This window comes from Porites lutea, chromosome 11, assembly GCF_958299795.1.
Source record: "Porites lutea chromosome 11, jaPorLute2.1, whole genome shotgun sequence".
Lineage (NCBI taxonomy): Eukaryota > Metazoa > Cnidaria > Anthozoa > Scleractinia > Poritidae > Porites > Porites lutea.
In genome coordinates, this window is record NC_133211.1 from 16913267 (window position 1) to 16932508 (window position 19242).

General features: G+C 39.9%; 1 protein-coding gene across 1 annotated transcript in view; it reads right to left on the minus strand.

Annotated features, from left to right (window-relative positions):
- Positions 1 to 19242, minus strand: part of LOC140952900 (probable ATP-dependent RNA helicase DDX60) — a 53224-nt gene that overhangs the window by 3009 nt on the left and 30973 nt on the right. Inside the window, exons 25-35 of the mRNA XM_073402347.1 lie at positions 11959 to 12129; positions 10898 to 11012; positions 10183 to 10335; positions 9478 to 9582; positions 8015 to 8215; positions 7541 to 7645; positions 7271 to 7415; positions 6984 to 7099; positions 6634 to 6787; positions 2496 to 2773; positions 400 to 551 (exon numbers count right to left, since the gene is read on the minus strand). Coding sequence (XP_073258448.1) covers positions 400 to 551; positions 2496 to 2773; positions 6634 to 6787; positions 6984 to 7099; positions 7271 to 7415; positions 7541 to 7645; positions 8015 to 8215; positions 9478 to 9582; positions 10183 to 10335; positions 10898 to 11012; positions 11959 to 12129 — 1695 coding nt within the window. The remainder of the gene's footprint in view (positions 1 to 399; positions 552 to 2495; positions 2774 to 6633; positions 6788 to 6983; positions 7100 to 7270; positions 7416 to 7540; positions 7646 to 8014; positions 8216 to 9477; positions 9583 to 10182; positions 10336 to 10897; positions 11013 to 11958; positions 12130 to 19242) is intronic.

Sequence of the window (19242 nt, forward strand, 5' to 3'; positions counted from 1 at the left end):
TCATTAAAATGACTCTAGTTAGCATCGATCCACGTGCCATCGACACAATGCAAAAATGGCTGCTGGATTAATATTCCTTTGTTCAAATTAAAATTAGCTTGACTAGCCTCGCTTGAGATAATGTATGGTTTTGAATTTTGTACTGGAGAACGAGGCTTGTCAGGCTAATTTTTATTTACACAAAACAATATTAATGCAGCAGCCATTTTTGCATAGTGTGTCTCTTCTTCACGTATTTGGGGATCACTGCTAGGGTTCCGTTTATGAAATCATTTGGTATCTGCAGTTTTGGAGATAGGTGTCTTTGAAGAACTACTTCAAGACTTCAGCTGACTGTAACTAATGTAAGAGTCACTACAAATACCTTAACATAATAATTAAATGCTTACGAATACAAACCTGTTTTCTTTCTCAATGCATTTGGCAGATCCATGCTTGAAGAAATCTAAAGCATAAGAATTGAGGCGCTGTACTCGTCCGAGTAAATCGCGTTTCTTCGGGGGAAGAACTGGGACCACGTTCATGTCCGTGTATACATCTTGGCGAACAATCTGCATGGTAAAGGTCATTTTTATTGTAAAGCCAAGAAGGGTGGGGAGAAGAGAGGTACCGGTAGCCATGCACTTTTTTTTATCTGTAAATGAATAGACCTTTTTAGCTTTTATGCTTTGTTTTCCCATTTAAGACCACGTGATCGTACCCCAGAGAACTGTTCTTTCAAGTATCATCCTATGAACGTGCATCCACGTGCAAATGTATTCATAATTAGTGAAAACAGAAAGGCCAAATTCCCTAGAGAATAATATGTGGTCTAAATTGGCAAAACAAAACATACCAGCTAAAAAAATCTAAAGGGAAAAGTTACGGAACTCCGAATTTCTCCTTCTTCCTTATTTTGGCGCATACCCAGACAACTTTTCGGGCAGTACTGAAGGACTTAATGGTGGTGACGGTGGTTGTTTAATTCCTGATGTAAACGAATGGCAAGAGGAACAGGGAATAGCGAAATTCAGGCGCGCGAGAGAAGAGGCAAGTTTCCTTCGCCCCTTTCTTTCCTTCCTCGCGCGCCCGAATTCCCCTTCCCCTTTTAACTTCTGAACGAAGGCTACATACTAGAAAATATCTGGATAAGCCTCACTCACAGTTCCCTGCTCTCCAGTCTCACATGAGCTGCATAACCATTAACGCCAAAGGGAGTATACAATCTACTCAGACTTTGTCTAAGCCTGTTTCCCATCTCTACGGGTGTCAAGGGTCTCCCGGCCTGGCTTAAGGGACACAGTCAGTCATAGGACCGCGCTGGCCTGGACACTACTTTTCCCAGTTTGAAAAGCGTTTACCTCAACCCGAAATTAAATCTACGCGTCCGATACATCTAGAAATCCGCTTCAATCCTACCTAGTGTTTCATTCGATCCTCCTTCTTTTACTGAAAATCTCTTTTTGAGCAAACTTTTACTCATCCTATTACATTATTTTTATCATATTTGGTTAAGAAGAGGTGAGATACGCGTAGGCGCCAGGCGGGAGAAATCGCTTTCGTTTACCAAAATAACGAGAGAAATGAATCAGTAACATGGACGAGCAAATAATCGTTATATTTATTTGGAAAATGGATGGAATAGGTTACATATATTTGGAAAATCAAGCGTTCTCGACCGTGAACCTTCCACACAGTACAATCACTCAGACTTCGTGCAATTTCTAACCTCTACTGATGTTCGAATTCGGAAGTATTCGTCGATGTTTGGCTTCCCTGGAAAAATCCATCGGTGAATTCTCAATGGCATATCAAAAATGAGTGCTCTGATGTGGCTTAGGGCCCATAATCACGATTTCGGCTTGTAACTAGTTCAACTCTACAAGGTTTGTTTAGAGTATTCCGGATACGCTTTTGTTTCACGCGCGTCGTGACATGCAGTTCAACTAAGAAGTGATATTTAATGCGCATGTGCATCAGCTGACTGTGTCCCTTTAAGCAACAGCAACAGCAACAGCGATGGTAACGTGGATAACGGCAAAAAAAGCAAAAGGGTTAAATAAACAAAGCAACTACTCTCAACCTGCAGCACTCTTTTTGGTACATTTGTATGCTACCATTGCACGACTGCGACGTGAAACTTCTAATAAATTCACGTTTTATGGAAGACGACAAAAGACAACGATTGTCTTTTTAGTTCTGTAAATTTTCTGAACTTAGACACGGTCTTGTTGGCGAATTGAACAACGTGGAATAGTACTGAGGAAGTTTGGAACAGCGCGAATTCACTTTTCACGTTTTAAGTGACGCTTTCGCCTGTTTTCGTTCACTGCCGGCGCGTGGCCATCGTGGTTGCCCCACGGAGAAATCTTTCCTGCTTGAAAATAAGCGGTTATTTTCAAAATCATTACACAAATGAAATTATGAGCAAAACGAAGCCAGTTATAGGGATCAAAAGGGACAGCCCTTTTGAACTTATCCTGGCTTAAAACGATATATAACAAAGCATTGTTTACCTTAAGTAAATGATCGATGGCTTCAACATCGTCTTCTTTATCTTCACTGTCAAATTTATCATCTCTTTCTTTGTCTGTGGTGTCCCGATCCCAGTCTACGTCCTCTGTATCTTCTCCTATTTCATCATCTTCTTGAATTTCAGAATGTAATTTTAAGTCTGAATTTCCTGATAGTGCAGCAAATGATGAGCAAGCAGTGTACATAATAGAAGAGCGTCCAAGCGATTTGATGATGCCATATTCATCACTGAGGTTAATGCTCGCTTGATCTGGGAATACTGCAATATGGAATCGGATTGATGGTTATATTTCAAACGACGAGTCCATATGAACGTTGCTTTTTAGCTACAAAATAAGTTAAACGACTGGATACCCTATGTTATTAAAAAAAAATCGATCTGTTCATATATTGAGGGCAGATCTCAAATTCTGTGACAAGAAGGCAGTTGACCGAGATGAACACTGTACATGTTGCCTAGTTTACCGCGTCTTCGTTGAAAGAAAAGACACCACATGAAAAACATTGTTTGTTAAAAAAATGAATTTGTTGACACAAAAGTTCGTTTGTTCGAGCTGGTCTATGAATGCACGTCGATGGGATTCATGTTTTTTATGACTGATATAGCGAGGTGTCTTCCTCGCCTAAATGCAAGCAACTTGATCTGTCAATCAAAGGGTACCTAAGGCTAACTTGTGGATTATTGATTACGGTATTTTAGAAATAAAAGCTGATAATTAACCTGCAATTAGTCTGCTGGTATATTTTAAGTTTGTCAAAAAATGAAAATATGTCTTAGGAAAAAAAACACAAAACAAAACAAAAGGACCAAAGATAAAAAAAAAGAAAAGAAAGTTTCAAACGGCAAGAGTCGAACCCAGGACCATTGACGTGTAGAGTCAACGCGTTCTCCATTGCGCCACGACGACAGCCACCATTAAGTGTAGCTTTTAATTATAAATTAATCGTATTTAACACTTTCGCCCATGAAATTCTGCCGATCGACGCTGTTTAAAGCCGGTAGAACGTTATTTATGAAGAATTGAAAGATATATTCAAGGAAAACAAGCATGGCTTTGACAGTTAAAGTTGTTCTTTAACTCATTTCGTCGCCATTGAAGAACATATGGCCGACAAGTGTCTCGCAAAACCGTCGCGAAGTCTCTTGTAGCTTGCGATTCGATCTTGGCATTTACATGAGGAGAATCACTTACGATTCAGCAACAGTAGCCTGTTCCAAGCCTTCAGATAGTGGAGAGCGGTGCGAAGTAAAGAAAGCGATGAAAAGTAGAGGGGGACTGGGGAGAGAGGTGCAGGAACCTCTCTCACCTCTCCTCCTCCCTCGCTTTTATTTTTTCACGCTCCTTTTTACTTCGCACCGCTCCCCACTATCTGAGGGCCTGGAACAGGCTACAGCAACAGTGAACATTTCCGTTTTATTGAACAAAGAAACATTTCATTTCAGAATGATACTTCACTAAAAACCATGAGATTGGGAGTCCTGCATGTCGTGTGAAAAGTTAAAACATCGTGAGACTCGCGGCAGAATCGTCAGCTTGGACCAGCTTCGCTTGGGAGTCGGACAGCAATTGCTGATCTTTTCGGCGTCATGTTTATCGCCTGGACGAGTCAAAAAGCTTCAAAAGTTCATAAACTTCTGTCTCAAAGTTGGCCATAGTTCTAATTTCAAACATTCAAAGTCAACATGAGTACATCGCCCTGTGACTCCTGTGAAATGTACAAAATCAGCCCATCGCGGAACGGGAACGATCTACGGCAGTTGTCGTTTTGATATCAAGCGCTTTCGTGTGGAGCCGACTGATTTACGAAAGGTGTCTACATCTGAGTGACAAATTTGCATATCGCATTGCCCAAAATAACTTGTTCCTTACGCTACGCGTAATCTACAAGTTAACGAGTTAAAGATGAATTTATAGAAATTACAGATCTGTGTGTGTAAAATAAGATACCCAATCATTTCCTCAAGGAAATTAAGGCAAGGGTGTTTTTTCAATTTCCTTAAAAAATTTGAGGGGTTTTCTATATTTTGACGATTAATTAAGGCCTATAGCGGCAAAACTTGAGTAAAATAATGAATTTCAAAAGTTTATCCGATTCAGTGTAGAAGAATATGCAAATTAGGTCACGTGACGTTTGACGGCCATTTTGCGCGGGAGAAAACTTAAATTAGAAATGGCACCAGTTTATGATAGCAGTTAATCAAAGAAATTGGTACCAAACAAGTCACTAGATGAACGACTACACATCTGTGCTCGGGCTTTGTTGAATAATTTATTGAAAGTGTAAACAAATGGAACTTTGTACTAGTACCCAGTCCCATTATCAAACGCTTTTCGGATTTCGTCCCTGTCTTTAATAAAGATTAACTTAAAAGACCCGGCCAAAGAAATGATGTACCTACTAGTCTCATTACTATGCCGATAACTGCAACTTAAAGAAAGTAACGAAAAGTGGTGTCATATTGCTCAATAGATTTTGAGCTAAAAATAGCCTTAATGGGTGACGTGACAATTAATGACTCCAATCATCATTCAAAGTTATGGAACTTATACCCAGGAAGTCTTATCTGTCCTTATGTCAATTTGTGTTATATTGAAAGTTTAAAAAGTTACTTTAATAGACCACTTCCCTGTTTTTGAGGAATTAAATAGATGACCCATGCCTTAATTTTCTTGAGTGTGCAGTTGAGAAGCGTTAAAGGAACACAATCCAGTTACTGTGCATGTACCAAACTTTGAGTTTTTGACAGGATGTCGCAAATTAAAAAGATGCGAGTGGTGTTAAAGAATCTTCAAAAATCCCTTAGCATAAATGAATGAATAAATGAATGTTAACTTCATTTACACAATTGAAAAAAATCAGTCTTACAACAGAAAATAAATAAAAATTCTGTATAACTGTTTACATTTTTTGCCGGGTAGGATTACTGATCAGCAAACCAACTATGAATGCTTCAACTCTGAAAGCACAATAAAATACTAGATATACGCCACTTCCACATTTCCTATAATGCGCCTTATTTGCCCCCCAAAATTTTGCATAAATCTCTTGGGATGGCTGTAATACCCAGGAGAAATGAAAAACAAAGGTTGTGCAAAATTTTGGGGGGCAAATAAGGTGCATTATGGGAAATGTGGAAGTGGCGAAAAAAGAAGAAAACACATGATTGAGACATGGATGTGACTGTAGAGATTTTGTGCGGACTTCTAGAAGCACGATGTTTTGCAACGACGTGTTAGTAAATTAAACCTCCTGTAACAGTACGGCAGACAAATCAACCAAACAGGCACTAAATGAATGTAAAGGGAAACGAGTGCAATGGAATAATAACACTAGAAATACGTGAATCGCAGGACCTGGCGAAGCACTTCTGGGGAACGGCAAGAAGTAGGAAGAAAAGGAAAATAAGTTCCGCCCGGATTGGAACTCGGGACCTCTTACACATTAGGGCCATTTATACGAGGAAAAATAAGACGCGTCTTTCATTAGAAAAAAATTTAAATAAGACGCAAACTATCCCGTATAAACGGCACATCATGACGCGACTTAGCAAAGACGTTCTTATCCAAGAACAGGTGTAAGGGTTTTTCCACGAGTATGACGTGTGTTTTGAAGGTAAAAAAACCAACTTAAACGCATTTCATCGCATTTAAAACACAGATGACCAACTAAACCGACTCGGTATAAACTCGTCTGCGAAGTGGGACACAAAACATGTGTTCTTTTACCTCGATTTTCGTTCATGTCTTGAGGCTAATGTTCCAAATCGCTTCCATGTTCTCTTAAAAGTACTTTTGCCTTCGAAATCGCACAAAGCACTTATCGACTCCTAAAATGGCCAAAACCAAAACGATAGATATTAAAGCAAGCCTCATCGGATTCACTTGCGAGGCCGCAAAATCGGTTGCCTGGAAACCCACAATGCACCTTGACGTCACCGTCTGGATAATGGATGTTCGCGCGAGCGTTTAATTGGGACAGTGTTTCTTTAAAGCCAATAGCATTTTCTTACCGATGTAGGGACTAAAAGAGCCCCTTAACCAATCTTAAAACAAGTCGGGTTTGATGCTGCATATAATAGACAGTTGTTCCACTCTATAGGGATTATCTTCTTCTTACCTATTCCTGATAAGGGAAGTTGTTTTTCCTCTCCTCGCTGCCTTTCATGCTCTGTTGCCACAGTAATTAGATACTGGCTGAAAACCTTTGTAACCTCAGCGTTGTAATCTTGAAGAGCGTCAGTAAACTCTTCGGGAAGATGTTTCAAAACAACCTGTTAAAGAAAGTGCATACAAATAGTGTAGTCTGTAGTCCTTGGATACTAGACTTAGTTATTGTGTCAGCTTTAAGTGAACGTAAGGCTTAAAGTGTTTGGTTTAAGGTGTATAACAGTACTTACTGATGGGCAAAAGATAGCCCCCCTGTCAATCAAACAACACCCAATGATACCAACATTAAGAGACTTGTACCTTTGAGGTTGAACAAGAGGGAACCCATCGCTTGTAAGAAGAATGAAGGAATGTTCGACCGAACAAATGGCTAAGTATAAGAACCATTGACCTCATGACGTCTTCAGAAAATCCTCCTGTAATGATAAATTGGAGACAAAATGATTCTTCAAAAAGTGCATACCATGTAGAACCTATATTATATTAGTTTTTTTAGACTATCACTCTGCTAGAAGTTTCAACAAGGAACTTGGTGAAATAAACATTTAGTCGTCAAGCACTAATTTAAACGTTTTTGGTTCTCTTACCATTTTCGCCTGGTTCACAAAGCTCATGAAAGAGGCCCTTTTGTAGAAAGCTCACTAGGACGAAATTAGAGGGCTCGTGGTAGTGTAGATGAGTCACGAGTCCCGACATCTCTTGTGGTGCTCCAGTGTCTTTGTTTATGAGACCCTGAGATGAAACATAAACGTTTCTCCATTAAATAATAATTGCTTGGCATGTATAGTTTGGCCCCCTCTCTGCATTCTTAAAAAAAAAAAAAACATGCTGGGCATATGAAATCTTGTGTTACCCACCAATCTGGCAAGAAGTTCGACGCTGAAGAGGAAATGTTTCTTGACCTGACTCTCCATTTCGGGATGCTTTTTGCAGATGAATGGGTGTGATAACAGTGCTAGAGCCTACAATAAATAAAACTTACAATCTGTCAGTAGCAAACCATCCAAAAGACTAATTTAATTTATAAACGCGGTCTTCCCGATAACTACGTCATCTTTACAGAGAGTTTAGTTTTACCCTCGAAGGAGAACAGCAAATTAAGCTAGTTTTCAAAGCACTCCAGCAACTAAGAACCGAAAGTACTTGCCTGCAATGCTAACTATGGTTACATTCGCATCTTCCTTTAATCGCAAACTATTAACTGTGCTTTGAAAGCACTGGTTAATAGCTTTTTAACTCAACTGACAACTCTCTCTCCACATTTCAATCTTTAAAAGTTATCTTTGATTTAGCAAGTAACTTTTGAATAGGTGTCCTTGACATCACCTTACCTTGGTAAGCGCATCTGGTTTGTCGTCTCCTGTTGACGTCATCAGGAGCAGGCGCAAAACAAGCGAAACGTTTATAGGGAAGTTTCCAACAAGCTTCGGTATATTGGCTGTCATGAGACGTTGAACCTTCCGGTAAGGAATTCCAAAAAAAATCACATTGCCCACTGGGTCAAAACCTCTGCGGCCCGCTCTGCCGGACATCTGTAAAAGACAGGCACTATTTGAATCTTGTAGTTAGAGGGAACATTACCATTAGCCATAGGCGGTCACAAAACAGAATATATTGATTAAATGTAAACTGAATAGAAGAAAAAAATGTGTTGTACTTGCAAAGCTTGTTTGCGCTGCTTTACAGGGATCCCACACTGCTGAACCCTAACGAAGTTTCTGTAGGGTTAAGTACCTACTACCGTGGCTCATAGGGAACAAAACACTTCCCAGAATCCAAAACACTTCCCAGAATCCAAAACACTTCCCAGAATCCAGAAACACTTTCCAGAATCCAAAACAGGTCCCAAAAACCAAAAACACCTCCCAGAATCCAAAACAAGTTCCAGAATCCAAAACGCGTTCCAGAATCCAACGTTGTGTTTTAGATTCTTGGATATGTTTTCGGGTTTTTGGGATGTAATTTCGATTCTTGGAAGTTTTTGTATTCTGGGAGGTTTTTTTTGGATTCTGGGAAGTGTTTTTGGATTCCGGGAAGTGTTTTGGATTCTAGGAAGTGTTTTTGGATTCTGGAAAGTGTTTTATCCCTGCAAGCCACCGTAACCTACGGGTATTCGCCTTACCCTACACTCAATGCCATCAATTCACATGCTAACCACAAAGTATAATCACGTCGGTAATAATTCATACACGTGGTCAGAGAGAAAACCAAAAGGCCAACTGAGGCGCACGCGCTACCGCATTCCTGCAGGCTGGTAAATACTGTAGGCTACCGTGGAGCTCTACCCTAGGTAATAAGCGTTAATTGTTAGGATGGGCTCACGTCCTGATTCCTACTCTGCTGAAGAGGCTCTAACAGATATTCCACTTCCTTATTCACTCTTCCCGGCATCGTAACAGCAAAAAAGGCCTCTACTGACGAGAGAGCTGCCTGGGGCTACTAACTGCCGTGATTGTGAATATTAACAAGAATATTTAAAACAGCCGTCCTTGGATGGTTGATGTGGCCTTAAGTGTAACGTACTTACCATACCGTTTGCATGAGCTTCTCACTGAGCCGCGTGAGCCCCTCACTGTCTTAGTGCGGCTTAGAGAGGCACAAGGCGAGGTCTTTTATCCAAGGAAACAGGACGACGGCAAAGATAAGGAATCGAACCACCGACCCTCATTTGTCCAGTGCGCAAGCCGCTAAACCACCATCATACAATTCTGTTCATCTTTTGTCAAGAGTGGTTAGCTATTTAAACATTTTATCGACAAGAGTTTCAATATTCTACCATGCGTGGCCTACTTACTTGTCTATACATCAAAGAGTTTAAGAACGGAGAATCTCCAGCGAACACAACGGTCTTGCAAGGCATATGGATCCCAAGGGCGAGAGTACCTGTAGCCGAGACGACCTAAGGATTGAGAATAACCAAAATACAATCCTACGCCAAGAAAGGACCTTTGCATAATATATTCCTACCTCCTAAAGAATGTTAGGATTGAAAAGCTTAATTGAGCCGAATCTCTGGTACTGGGGAAGAACTCTCCGGCTAGGTTAGTTTTATCACGAACAACTGATCATGAATTGTCTACAAAAGAAACAAAAAGCACTGGAGTAATCCGAAAGTATTTTTGCAAAGTATTTTTTCTATTAGAAATGAGGCTGCTTTCCCTAAGATTACTGTTAAATTTACTGTTTGAAAACGACATTACGCGTACTAGTTGATCTCACCTCAGAACCCTAATGGCCAAACATCAGCCGTTTTATAAAAATAGTCAGTTCTTGCAAATTTCCGGTTATACAAAAAGCTCCATTGAACTCGGAATATTGAACGCAATGTTAAATCCGCCCCAATTAAATAAACCCCTTTTGGTACTGAAAGAGGAGTACACGCCATGAAAATTATATAGAAACTGCGTACACATAGGAACTGGAATTTTACGTCACCCTCATAAACTAGAGGATTATATTACGTACCTTTTTGTTAACAGTTTTGTTTTTTCTATCTTACCTGAAGATATTTCTTCCTAAAGAGCATCTCCACTACCGTACGAATTCTGTGTTTCATTCCAGCATGATGAAAGCTTATTCCTCGCCTCAACGCACGCTTGAACCGGTCTCTACTGGGAATTTCCCGTATGCGATGCATTATCTTCTTCAACTCCTAAAAAATAAAATATGAAATACAAACTCCCTGAGAAAAAGCAAAGTAAAGAGATGAAACAAAAACCAAAATTGCACAGTAACTTTTTGCTTCAACAGAATTCTGACGGTCTATAGAGAAAAATGAAGTACCATTCGCCCTTAGCTATAAACTTCTTCGATCTTTCGACCATTTTTTGTACTGCTTTGTGGCCTCTTGCTTAATGATGAACTGGTATGTAAAAGTACCAAGACACCATAGGGGCTCGACTGCGTCATTCCATGAAGACGACGATGGCGTCAGTTTCTAGTTGACAGACACTTTTAAGAGTCGGAAATCGACAAACTGAACAAACGGTGTAAAAGTCTTTACAGAAAGATTAATGAGACGTGAAAGATCTTCTTCAATTTTTGTGTTAGATTTGTAAAAGTTAAGAAAGCAGTTTTTTTTCATATATTTGCAAACTTTACCCTAGTTAAACTCAAAGGAATAATCCGTATCTTGTTGATACAATTCAACTACTGGCGGAAGAGAATCAACGGGAACGAACAGAATTTAAACTGGTTTCCACCAAATTTATTACCTGGTTGCCAATTCCATGGGTAAAGGACAATGTACATTCTGATAGAGGTTCGTCCAAATCTGGCAAATTCTGCTCATCTTGTTCTTCTTCTAGTTTATCTTGTTGGCTGCTGGATCTGATGACAATGGAGATGTAGGGTCACAGTAAAGCCGGATTATGCTAAGTCTTTTAAAGGAGCTGTGTCACGACTTTAGCCTTTTCACTGCCAGAGTAGATGATGGAGTTTGTGAGGTGGTTCTAACTTTTACGTCTGTGGACAAAATCCTATGGTGCGACCTTTCAAATGAAACTTTGGAAGTACTTTCATGCGGTGTTATTTGTTTTAAAAAATTTTACAACTGTGAAATTTGGGATTTTTGTGGAATTTGCCTTTGGTCATATTTGGCAGTGAAAGGGTTAATCAAAATTTAATTTTAACAGTAGAGGCTGCTACCGAATTGAGTGAAACAAAAATAATTGTTCAAAACATTAAAACAGGGAAAAAACCCCGGAAAATACAAAAGTAGGCACGAATGGACAAACTTAAAGAACATTAAAACGGATTAAAATTGTTAGCGGGTTTTTGAAAACGAGTTAGCCTAACAGTTTTTCAGAGTTCATTTTTGTTGTTTGTAACGTTTGATATAATGCTGTGGATGTATATTTGTTCGTGAAGAAGCTGTGATTTTGTCGTTTACAATTAATTTCACAAGTTCCATAGCGCTTAAGGAAGCGTAATTGGCAAAATTAATTCGCCGTACAGAAAAAGATGGCGGCTGTACATTATACCACAATTCCTTTCGAACCTAACACGGCAAATTACACATAAAGTCATATTTTGGGGGGGGGGGGGGGGGGGGAAATTCGTCCCTGTGATATCAACATTGCCTATCCTAGGTTTGAAGTTTATAAAACTTCTCTGTGCGTTTTTACGAGCAATTTTATGGTTTTCATGCGCTAAGAACCGTGGGTAAATGTATCAGTCGCCATCTTTTTAGGTACGGTGGATTGAGCTATAGATAGCGGTGACACTGCAGCCCCTTTAAGTTACAATTCAACTACGGAATTATTTTTAAGGTTACCTTTTCTCCTTCTCCTTCTCTGTTGCATCTTTAGCCTTTTTAGCCTTCTTTTCTGCCTGTAAACGTTTCTTCTCATCAGATTTTCTTGTGAGTTCCCTAATAGCATCTTCTTTGTCTTCAAATTGTTCAGTAAGTATAAACGCCAGCTCTTCACAGAGTTTTCGGTCAAAGCTAATGAAGAAAAAAATATAGCATTTTTTATAGCCGTGTTTGCAGTCCTCTAGTGATTTTTCCGTAAGATCGTCGACATCAAGCGCTTACTGCAATGGAAATGTGATCATCATGGTTTCAAATGTAAGCCTGGAGGTTTATAGTGAGAAGTGGGGAGGAGTTTTCTCGCCTTCTCCCACAACCCCCACCCCCTCCACCCCAGGTAGAATGTCACCTAACAAAATATTCATGTTTCTAATAAACCCCCCTAGCGGAAATGCTAAAATATAAGAACTAATAGCAAAACATGTATTCGAATGCTTTGAAAAAAGAAAAGAGGAAGACGGCAAAAAGTAAATACTCTAAGAGCTTAGGAGAGTGCGTTCGATATGTTTGTCAGGCGTACAGGTAGCAGTTGAAGGGAAAGAGGGATGGTTCTTGCGATAGATAACTATGATCATGGGATATTTTGAACGGAAGGGTTGCGTACAGTGAAACCTCTATTTATACTGTGTCTCGTTACGAAAAGGTTTTCAAGGCTAGTGATCAGAGTGATATCGTATGGTTCGTCTCAAGTGCTTGTAATTTGAGGAGACACTGGCCAGAGTGCGTCGGGCGTGTAAAAAGAACTTTTTGTTTTACTAGTGCAATAGATGTTCTACAGGGCGTAGTTGTTCAAGAACATTTTTTTGAATAATTTTCTCCGTTATTTATAAGAGCATTCAATCATCAACTTGTTGACAAAATGAAGTTTTCACATCTGAATTCAAATTTCGCACTTACCCTCCTCGCCTGGGTTATATTAACCCAGCTTTGAACAACCCGGCCCAGGTATTGTTAAAAAGCAAACAGTTGACAATGTTTTAGATATAATCATTAATTCAGTTATTTATTGGGAATTCCACATGTAGATAATTACTGAAATTTACTATAAAATGAAACCGTTACTGGCAAGTCTTCTTAACTTGTGATGATATTAAAGATCGACTTAAAACCACATTTTTTTGTAGTGAACGCCTGGGCACAATGATTGTCTTTGAATACTTGTTCACTTACACTACACCTCAATACCACACGTTTCAAGGGACTTATCAAAGCCGTCAGTGGAATGTGTGTGCGGCTTATACGTCAGTAACTTTTCCAGTAATTTGGTCGAATATTATTGATTTCAGTGACTTGAGTGGCGATACTGTGCGCTGGTCACGTTTTTCCGTATAAACTAGTTATGGCTTTCGCGGCTTAGTGCCAACGAGCAAAGATTTTACCTATACGCGCGCGCTGTTGAATTTGTTTAAGGGTCATCAAATACAGTAATTGATGATAAATATTTTGAACTTAACTCGACTGCACTGTAATTAGTGCAAAAGTAAAGCAAGGGGCACACATATACCAACCCACGGCCGAGTCAGTACCTCACGCATGCGCACAGCCATGCGTCTCAAAAACCCCTTACTGCCGAGGTGAGTGCAAAGCAGTCTATCAAGCGCCAGCTCCACACAACACATGTGGAATCTGTTGGCTGGGAACCGCACTGCAGTTCTCCCACGACATGCGCGGGGAAGGCGGATCATGGGTTTGGTGTATGTGTGCCCCTTTAATTTGTCTTTTGAAAATAGTGAACTAAACTGTTCTAATGCATGAAGAATTTGAAATCCCGACTTAACGAAACAAATTTTTCGAGATATTGAAGTTCGTGTTATTGTCCGAAGTTGTGCACAAGCCATTTTGCGTAAAATTTAGTGGTCTTATAAGCAAGCTTAAAATCCTCGAAAAATCATATTAAAGTCCGCGAATATTCAACGTTCAGGCCTATATTTGGTCTCTTTTTAAAGTTAGAAAAAAATTATGGTGCGCCAATGAAGCCTTCCGAATTATTTTACTTCAAAGACAAAAAAAATTTCGCAGTGTCATTATTTTTCTTAGTGGCGTGCAATAAAAAATTCCAGCGGGAAAATGCGACAGATATCGCGTCGGATGGAAATGATCCACCCGACGATTGGTTGAAGACCAGATGAGCACGGGACTCACAAACACGCGCTCGGCTCGTAGATTCTCTGATCTGTATCACATGTGCGCTCGAAAACAATGCATTATCTGTCCTGCATTACGTCATGGCTGCCTTACATTACTCTATGTTACATCGATTCGAGATTTTTTCTGCCCCTGGAATTATCGCGCACGGCTCTATTAGGCTGCTCGTTGGCAATAACATAGAGCTAAAATGTCGTTTGTCCGGTGCCGAAAATATCACAAGTCATGATGGAATGGCGCCGCCAAGCTTCGCATCTTTGTGGATTTACTTTGAGGGACAACGGCCGCCTAGTTACACAACCCGGCCGATTTATTTTGTGACACTACGGCCGCCTAGCTACACAACTCAGTAGATTTACTTTGTGGCACAACGGACGCCGAACTTCAAAACTCGCCGGTAAATTTACCTTGTGGCCCAACGGCTGCCAAGCTAAACAACCCGGTTTGATGCACGCACCAGGAGTCGCACGCATTTTCCAAAGAAAAATATAAAGGCTTAATCCAAGGCAACATTTTACTCAGGGTGTAAACTTTCAACAAATTTTGGAAAGATGAATGCTTTGGAAGATTAATTAAACACAGATCGATAGTAGACCTTCAGCAAACTCTTCAGTAAACATGTAGGCTTTACGAAGATTCAGCACACTTTTAAAAGATGAACGCTTTGATTCAGAAAACACACATCGATAGTACACCTTAAGCAAAGTCTTGAAATATGTACGCTTTACGAAGACTCAGCACACTTTTAAAAGATGAACGCTTTGCGAAGACAAACAGACCTCAGCGAACGTCAACCTCGTTCCCAAGGTTCTCTCTCTTGCTTCGAGAAAAAACCCTGGTTGCGGCTGGTCACGTGGAAATTTGTGTCAATAAAATGCGCAGCGGGGGTAGGTCCTCAAATAAATTTTGTCGACTGGACAATGAAATACCACCTGGGGTAGGGAGAAAATTCTTGCTTCAAAATGGCGCTTGAGTTTCCGAAATTGTAGGACCACACTCATCAGGCAACTTCAATGATTGACCGTTAAAATTAAAATTAAAAGCTGGCAGTAAAATATGGGTGGTTGTTATAGGGGTGCGTTAAGAGATTGTATCTAGGTAACAGATGGATTGTGTCTTAGTTGCGTTACATGTACTCTAGAGTTCTGAAGTACGTATCTGTTTCTGTGGGGACATGAATACGCTAGTTCGTTTTGGGTGTTGGTCTTGAATTCAACTCGCTGTATCATGTCAAGCATGCAGTCTTCAAACTCGTTGAGCTCTTTTACGTGTGGTGAAGACCGTTTCGATTTAAATCCGTAAGTTTCTTTGGTAGTGTCATCGGTGTTCTTGTTGAGAAAAAAAAGAAGGATTTCCAGTGCACACGTTGAATTAAGGATTCTGTTTTAGCAATCAGTGTTTGAAGAAACGCAGTTTTACTTGCCAGTGGGATGTTCTTCATTGAATACGGCTCGGAGTCCTTCATGCCCGATCACTTGGAAATTCATTCTTGACAGAGCTCAACTGTAGGGCGGGAGCTATGTAAATACTTGTATTCTGGGTAGAACGTATTTCGTAGAGCACTCAATTCATTTAATTGACGAGCATTGTATGTATGTATGTATGTAGTCTTTTCTGAGGTCACACTTCTATATTGAAACTAAGATGACCACTCGTTACCATAAGCTCTGGACCTCGACGATTTTACAGAAAATAAGGGAAGGTAAATAGTCGATAGATATATGGCACGTATGGCGGCCGGTCGAAGATTTCTTCGCTCCACCATTTCCTTGCTTGTTTACGTCTTCCTTTGCCTATACAAGGTTTCTTTTACTTCATACAGCCAACTTAGTAGGGAGTTAGATTGCAGAATTACTTTCCATGGATACCTTCAAAGTCCTAAGCGAAATATTTCATTTTCAACTTGGACCTCTCAGCCACGTGGAAGAAGATACCTATCCGCTCGCATTTCACTCTATCCAAACCATGAGGCCAGTTTTACTCTGACAAGAATTTCAATTAGCGGAGACGTTGAATCTAATCCAGGTCCTGCTATCAACAGCAAGATTATTACAGTGTGCTCCGTGTGTCAGAAGAATGTCCGTAGTTATAACCGAGCTATTGAATGTGATGTGTGTAAACATTGGTGTCACATCAAATGTGGCGAAATTTCGCTTCGTGAATACCGACGATTGCAAAACACACAGAATTTCGACTGGACTTGTCCATCTTGTATATCTACCCTAAGAACTTTTTGCTGACATCAGCAATTTAGACTCCAGCGATGGCTCCTTTACTCCTCATGGTGATGACTCTTGCACTGAACCGGCTTCTCAACTGACATTAGCTTCCAAAGATTACCTTGAGAACCTCTCAAGGATCTTGAACTGTTCATCCAAAGATCTAAGAGTTGCACACTTGAACATTTGTAGCCTTCGATATAAGATTGACGAATTAAGACTCCTGCAGAGGATATGTGGATTTGACATTTTGGGAATTTCTGAGACCCATCTGGACTCTTCTGTTCCTGATAACTTCTTGCAAATAGACGGTCTCCAACTTATCCGACGTGACAGAACTAAATGCAAAGGAGGAGGTGTTGCCCTGTACTATGCTGAACATCTAGCGGCTGTACACCGTAAAGATTTATTAGTCAGAGATATTGAGGCCATATGGATAGAGGTGAAACTCCCTGCCCACACTACTTTACTCTCAGTTGTTTACCGATCTGAACTCGAAACTCCGAACTTCTTTGAAAACTATCACGGCGTTCTTGAGAAAGCCTGGTTGAAAACAGACAGTATTTTCGTCCTTGGTGACTTAAACTGCCGCATGTTGGAAGCCCAAAACAATCCTGGCTCCACCTTAATTACATCTAAGACAAAGAATTTGCTGAGGCTTTTTGAAGATTTTAATATGCAAAATGTTATTGCTGAACCAACCCGCATAACTTATACCACAAAGTCACTGATTGATCTTATTGTTACCACCAAGGTGGATGTTGTGCGATGCATAGGAGTAATGCCACTAGGTATATCCGACCATTGCCTAGTGTATGCAGCGCTTAAATTGGGCAGCAAAAGACCACCGCCGAAGATTATTCGCACCAGAAACTTTAAAAATTTTATTGCAGCGAATTTTAAGGCTGATATTGAAAAGATTCCTTTTCATATCTTGGAAATTTTTCATCACAAAGACGATACGCTCTGGGGATGGGAACAATTGTTTAAAGATATATGCAATGCTCACGCCCTGTTTAAGGATGTGAAAGTGAGAAGTATGTCTGCTCCGTGGATTAACAACACAATTAGGCACAAAATGAATCTCAGATTTAAATTATTCAAAGAGGCAAACCGGACAAAGGATCCTAGCAAATGGGCTGCATATAAGAAACTTAGAAATGAAATCACAGCTGATATACGCAGAGCCAAGGCTAAGCATTTTAAAGATCTATTAGCTGATGTCAAAACCACTCCAGAGTATTGGAACCTGCTTTCAAAGGCGAATAACCCTAAATTAAGGAAAGCGATAGGCCCATTGAAAAGAGAGGATGGATCGCTCGCAGTTGATGACAAAGAAAAATCAAACCTAGTCAATAATTTCTTCTCTAACATCGGAGAGAAACTGGCTGGCAGCCTCCAGCCCCAATATCTATCTCACCTGGCCACGTCAACTAAGATTGTTTCCTTTGTCAATAACATTGCACTATCGCCTTTGGCTATTGAGAGAAAATTAGCTAATCTCAAAACAAATAAAGCGACAGGACCCGACGACATATTACCGAAAATAGTCAAGGAAGCTGGAGATGTATTGCTATCCCCGTTGATGTTCCTTTTACAATATGAGTTTGAAAGGTGGTTACGTCTTTAGCCAGTGGAAGACTGCGAGAGTCAATCCTGTTTTTAAAAAGGATGACGAGACTGAAATCGGAAATTATCGCCCCATATCTCTTCTCAGTGTTCCGAGCAAAATACTTGAAACCATTGTTGCTGATTCGATCATTCACCATGCGTTTATAGAAAATAGATTAATTACAGACAAACAATGGGCTTACAGGAGAGGATATTCTACAGAGCTGTTGCTAGTACATATGACAGAAATTTGGAGGAGTGCCATTGATTCAAATAAAGTTGCTGGTATAGTGCTGGTAGATTTCCAGAAAGCGTTCGACTGTGTCTCCCATAATGTGCTATACATACATACATACACTTTATTGATGCTCCCTAAGTGGGCTTTTCAGCTCAATAGAATAAAAAAAATACAAATATATAAATTAATTGAGAATGTAAATACAATAATATTATAATTACAAAATATATATCAATAATATAATATATCAACTTAATAAAACATTTGCAAGATGACGTCTAAAATTCCTGGGGCATTTTAAGGACTTAATGTTATCATTCAAGGAGTTCCAGAGTTTGGCTCCTCTGAAAGCAAAGGAGCGCTGCCCTGTTGACAGGCGACATAAAGGTATATCCAAAGCACCAGATGATCGAGTTTGTCTATTATGGACTTGAGAACGTGATTTAAACATATCAGCAAGATAGTCTGGAACAAGCTTGTTAATACATTTGTGCATCATAGTAGCGTCATTTAGAATGAGTTTCTCTCTAATAGGAAGCCATTTCAATGATCGCAACCCATCCGAAATATGGTCATACTTTCTTAGTCCCAGAATAATTCGCCCAGCAAAGTTTTGGACTTTTTGTAACTTGTCAATATTGCTGCTGCTGGTATTACTCCAGACAGTTGAACAATATTGGAGTTTACTAAAGACAAATGAATTTATTACTAACAGAAGTGTTTTCCTATCCAGGAGGTGCTTGATTCTGTTAATTTGGTACAATTTAAAAAGGCATTTAGAGGCAATCTCAGTGATATGTTGGTTATAACTGAGGCGTGTGTCGAGAAGAACACCCAAGTCCTTAACGACAGGCACAGGTGTTATTTCCTTGTCAAAAAGTGTTATACTGAATGATGACAGTTTCTTTAAAAGTTGTGGTAATCCAACAGCTAGAACCTTAGTTTTGTCCGGATTAATCAAAAGAGAGTTTTTACAGCACCACTGAGATATTCTCGTAAGATCTTCGTTTAAGGCGAGGATGGACGTGGGTAATT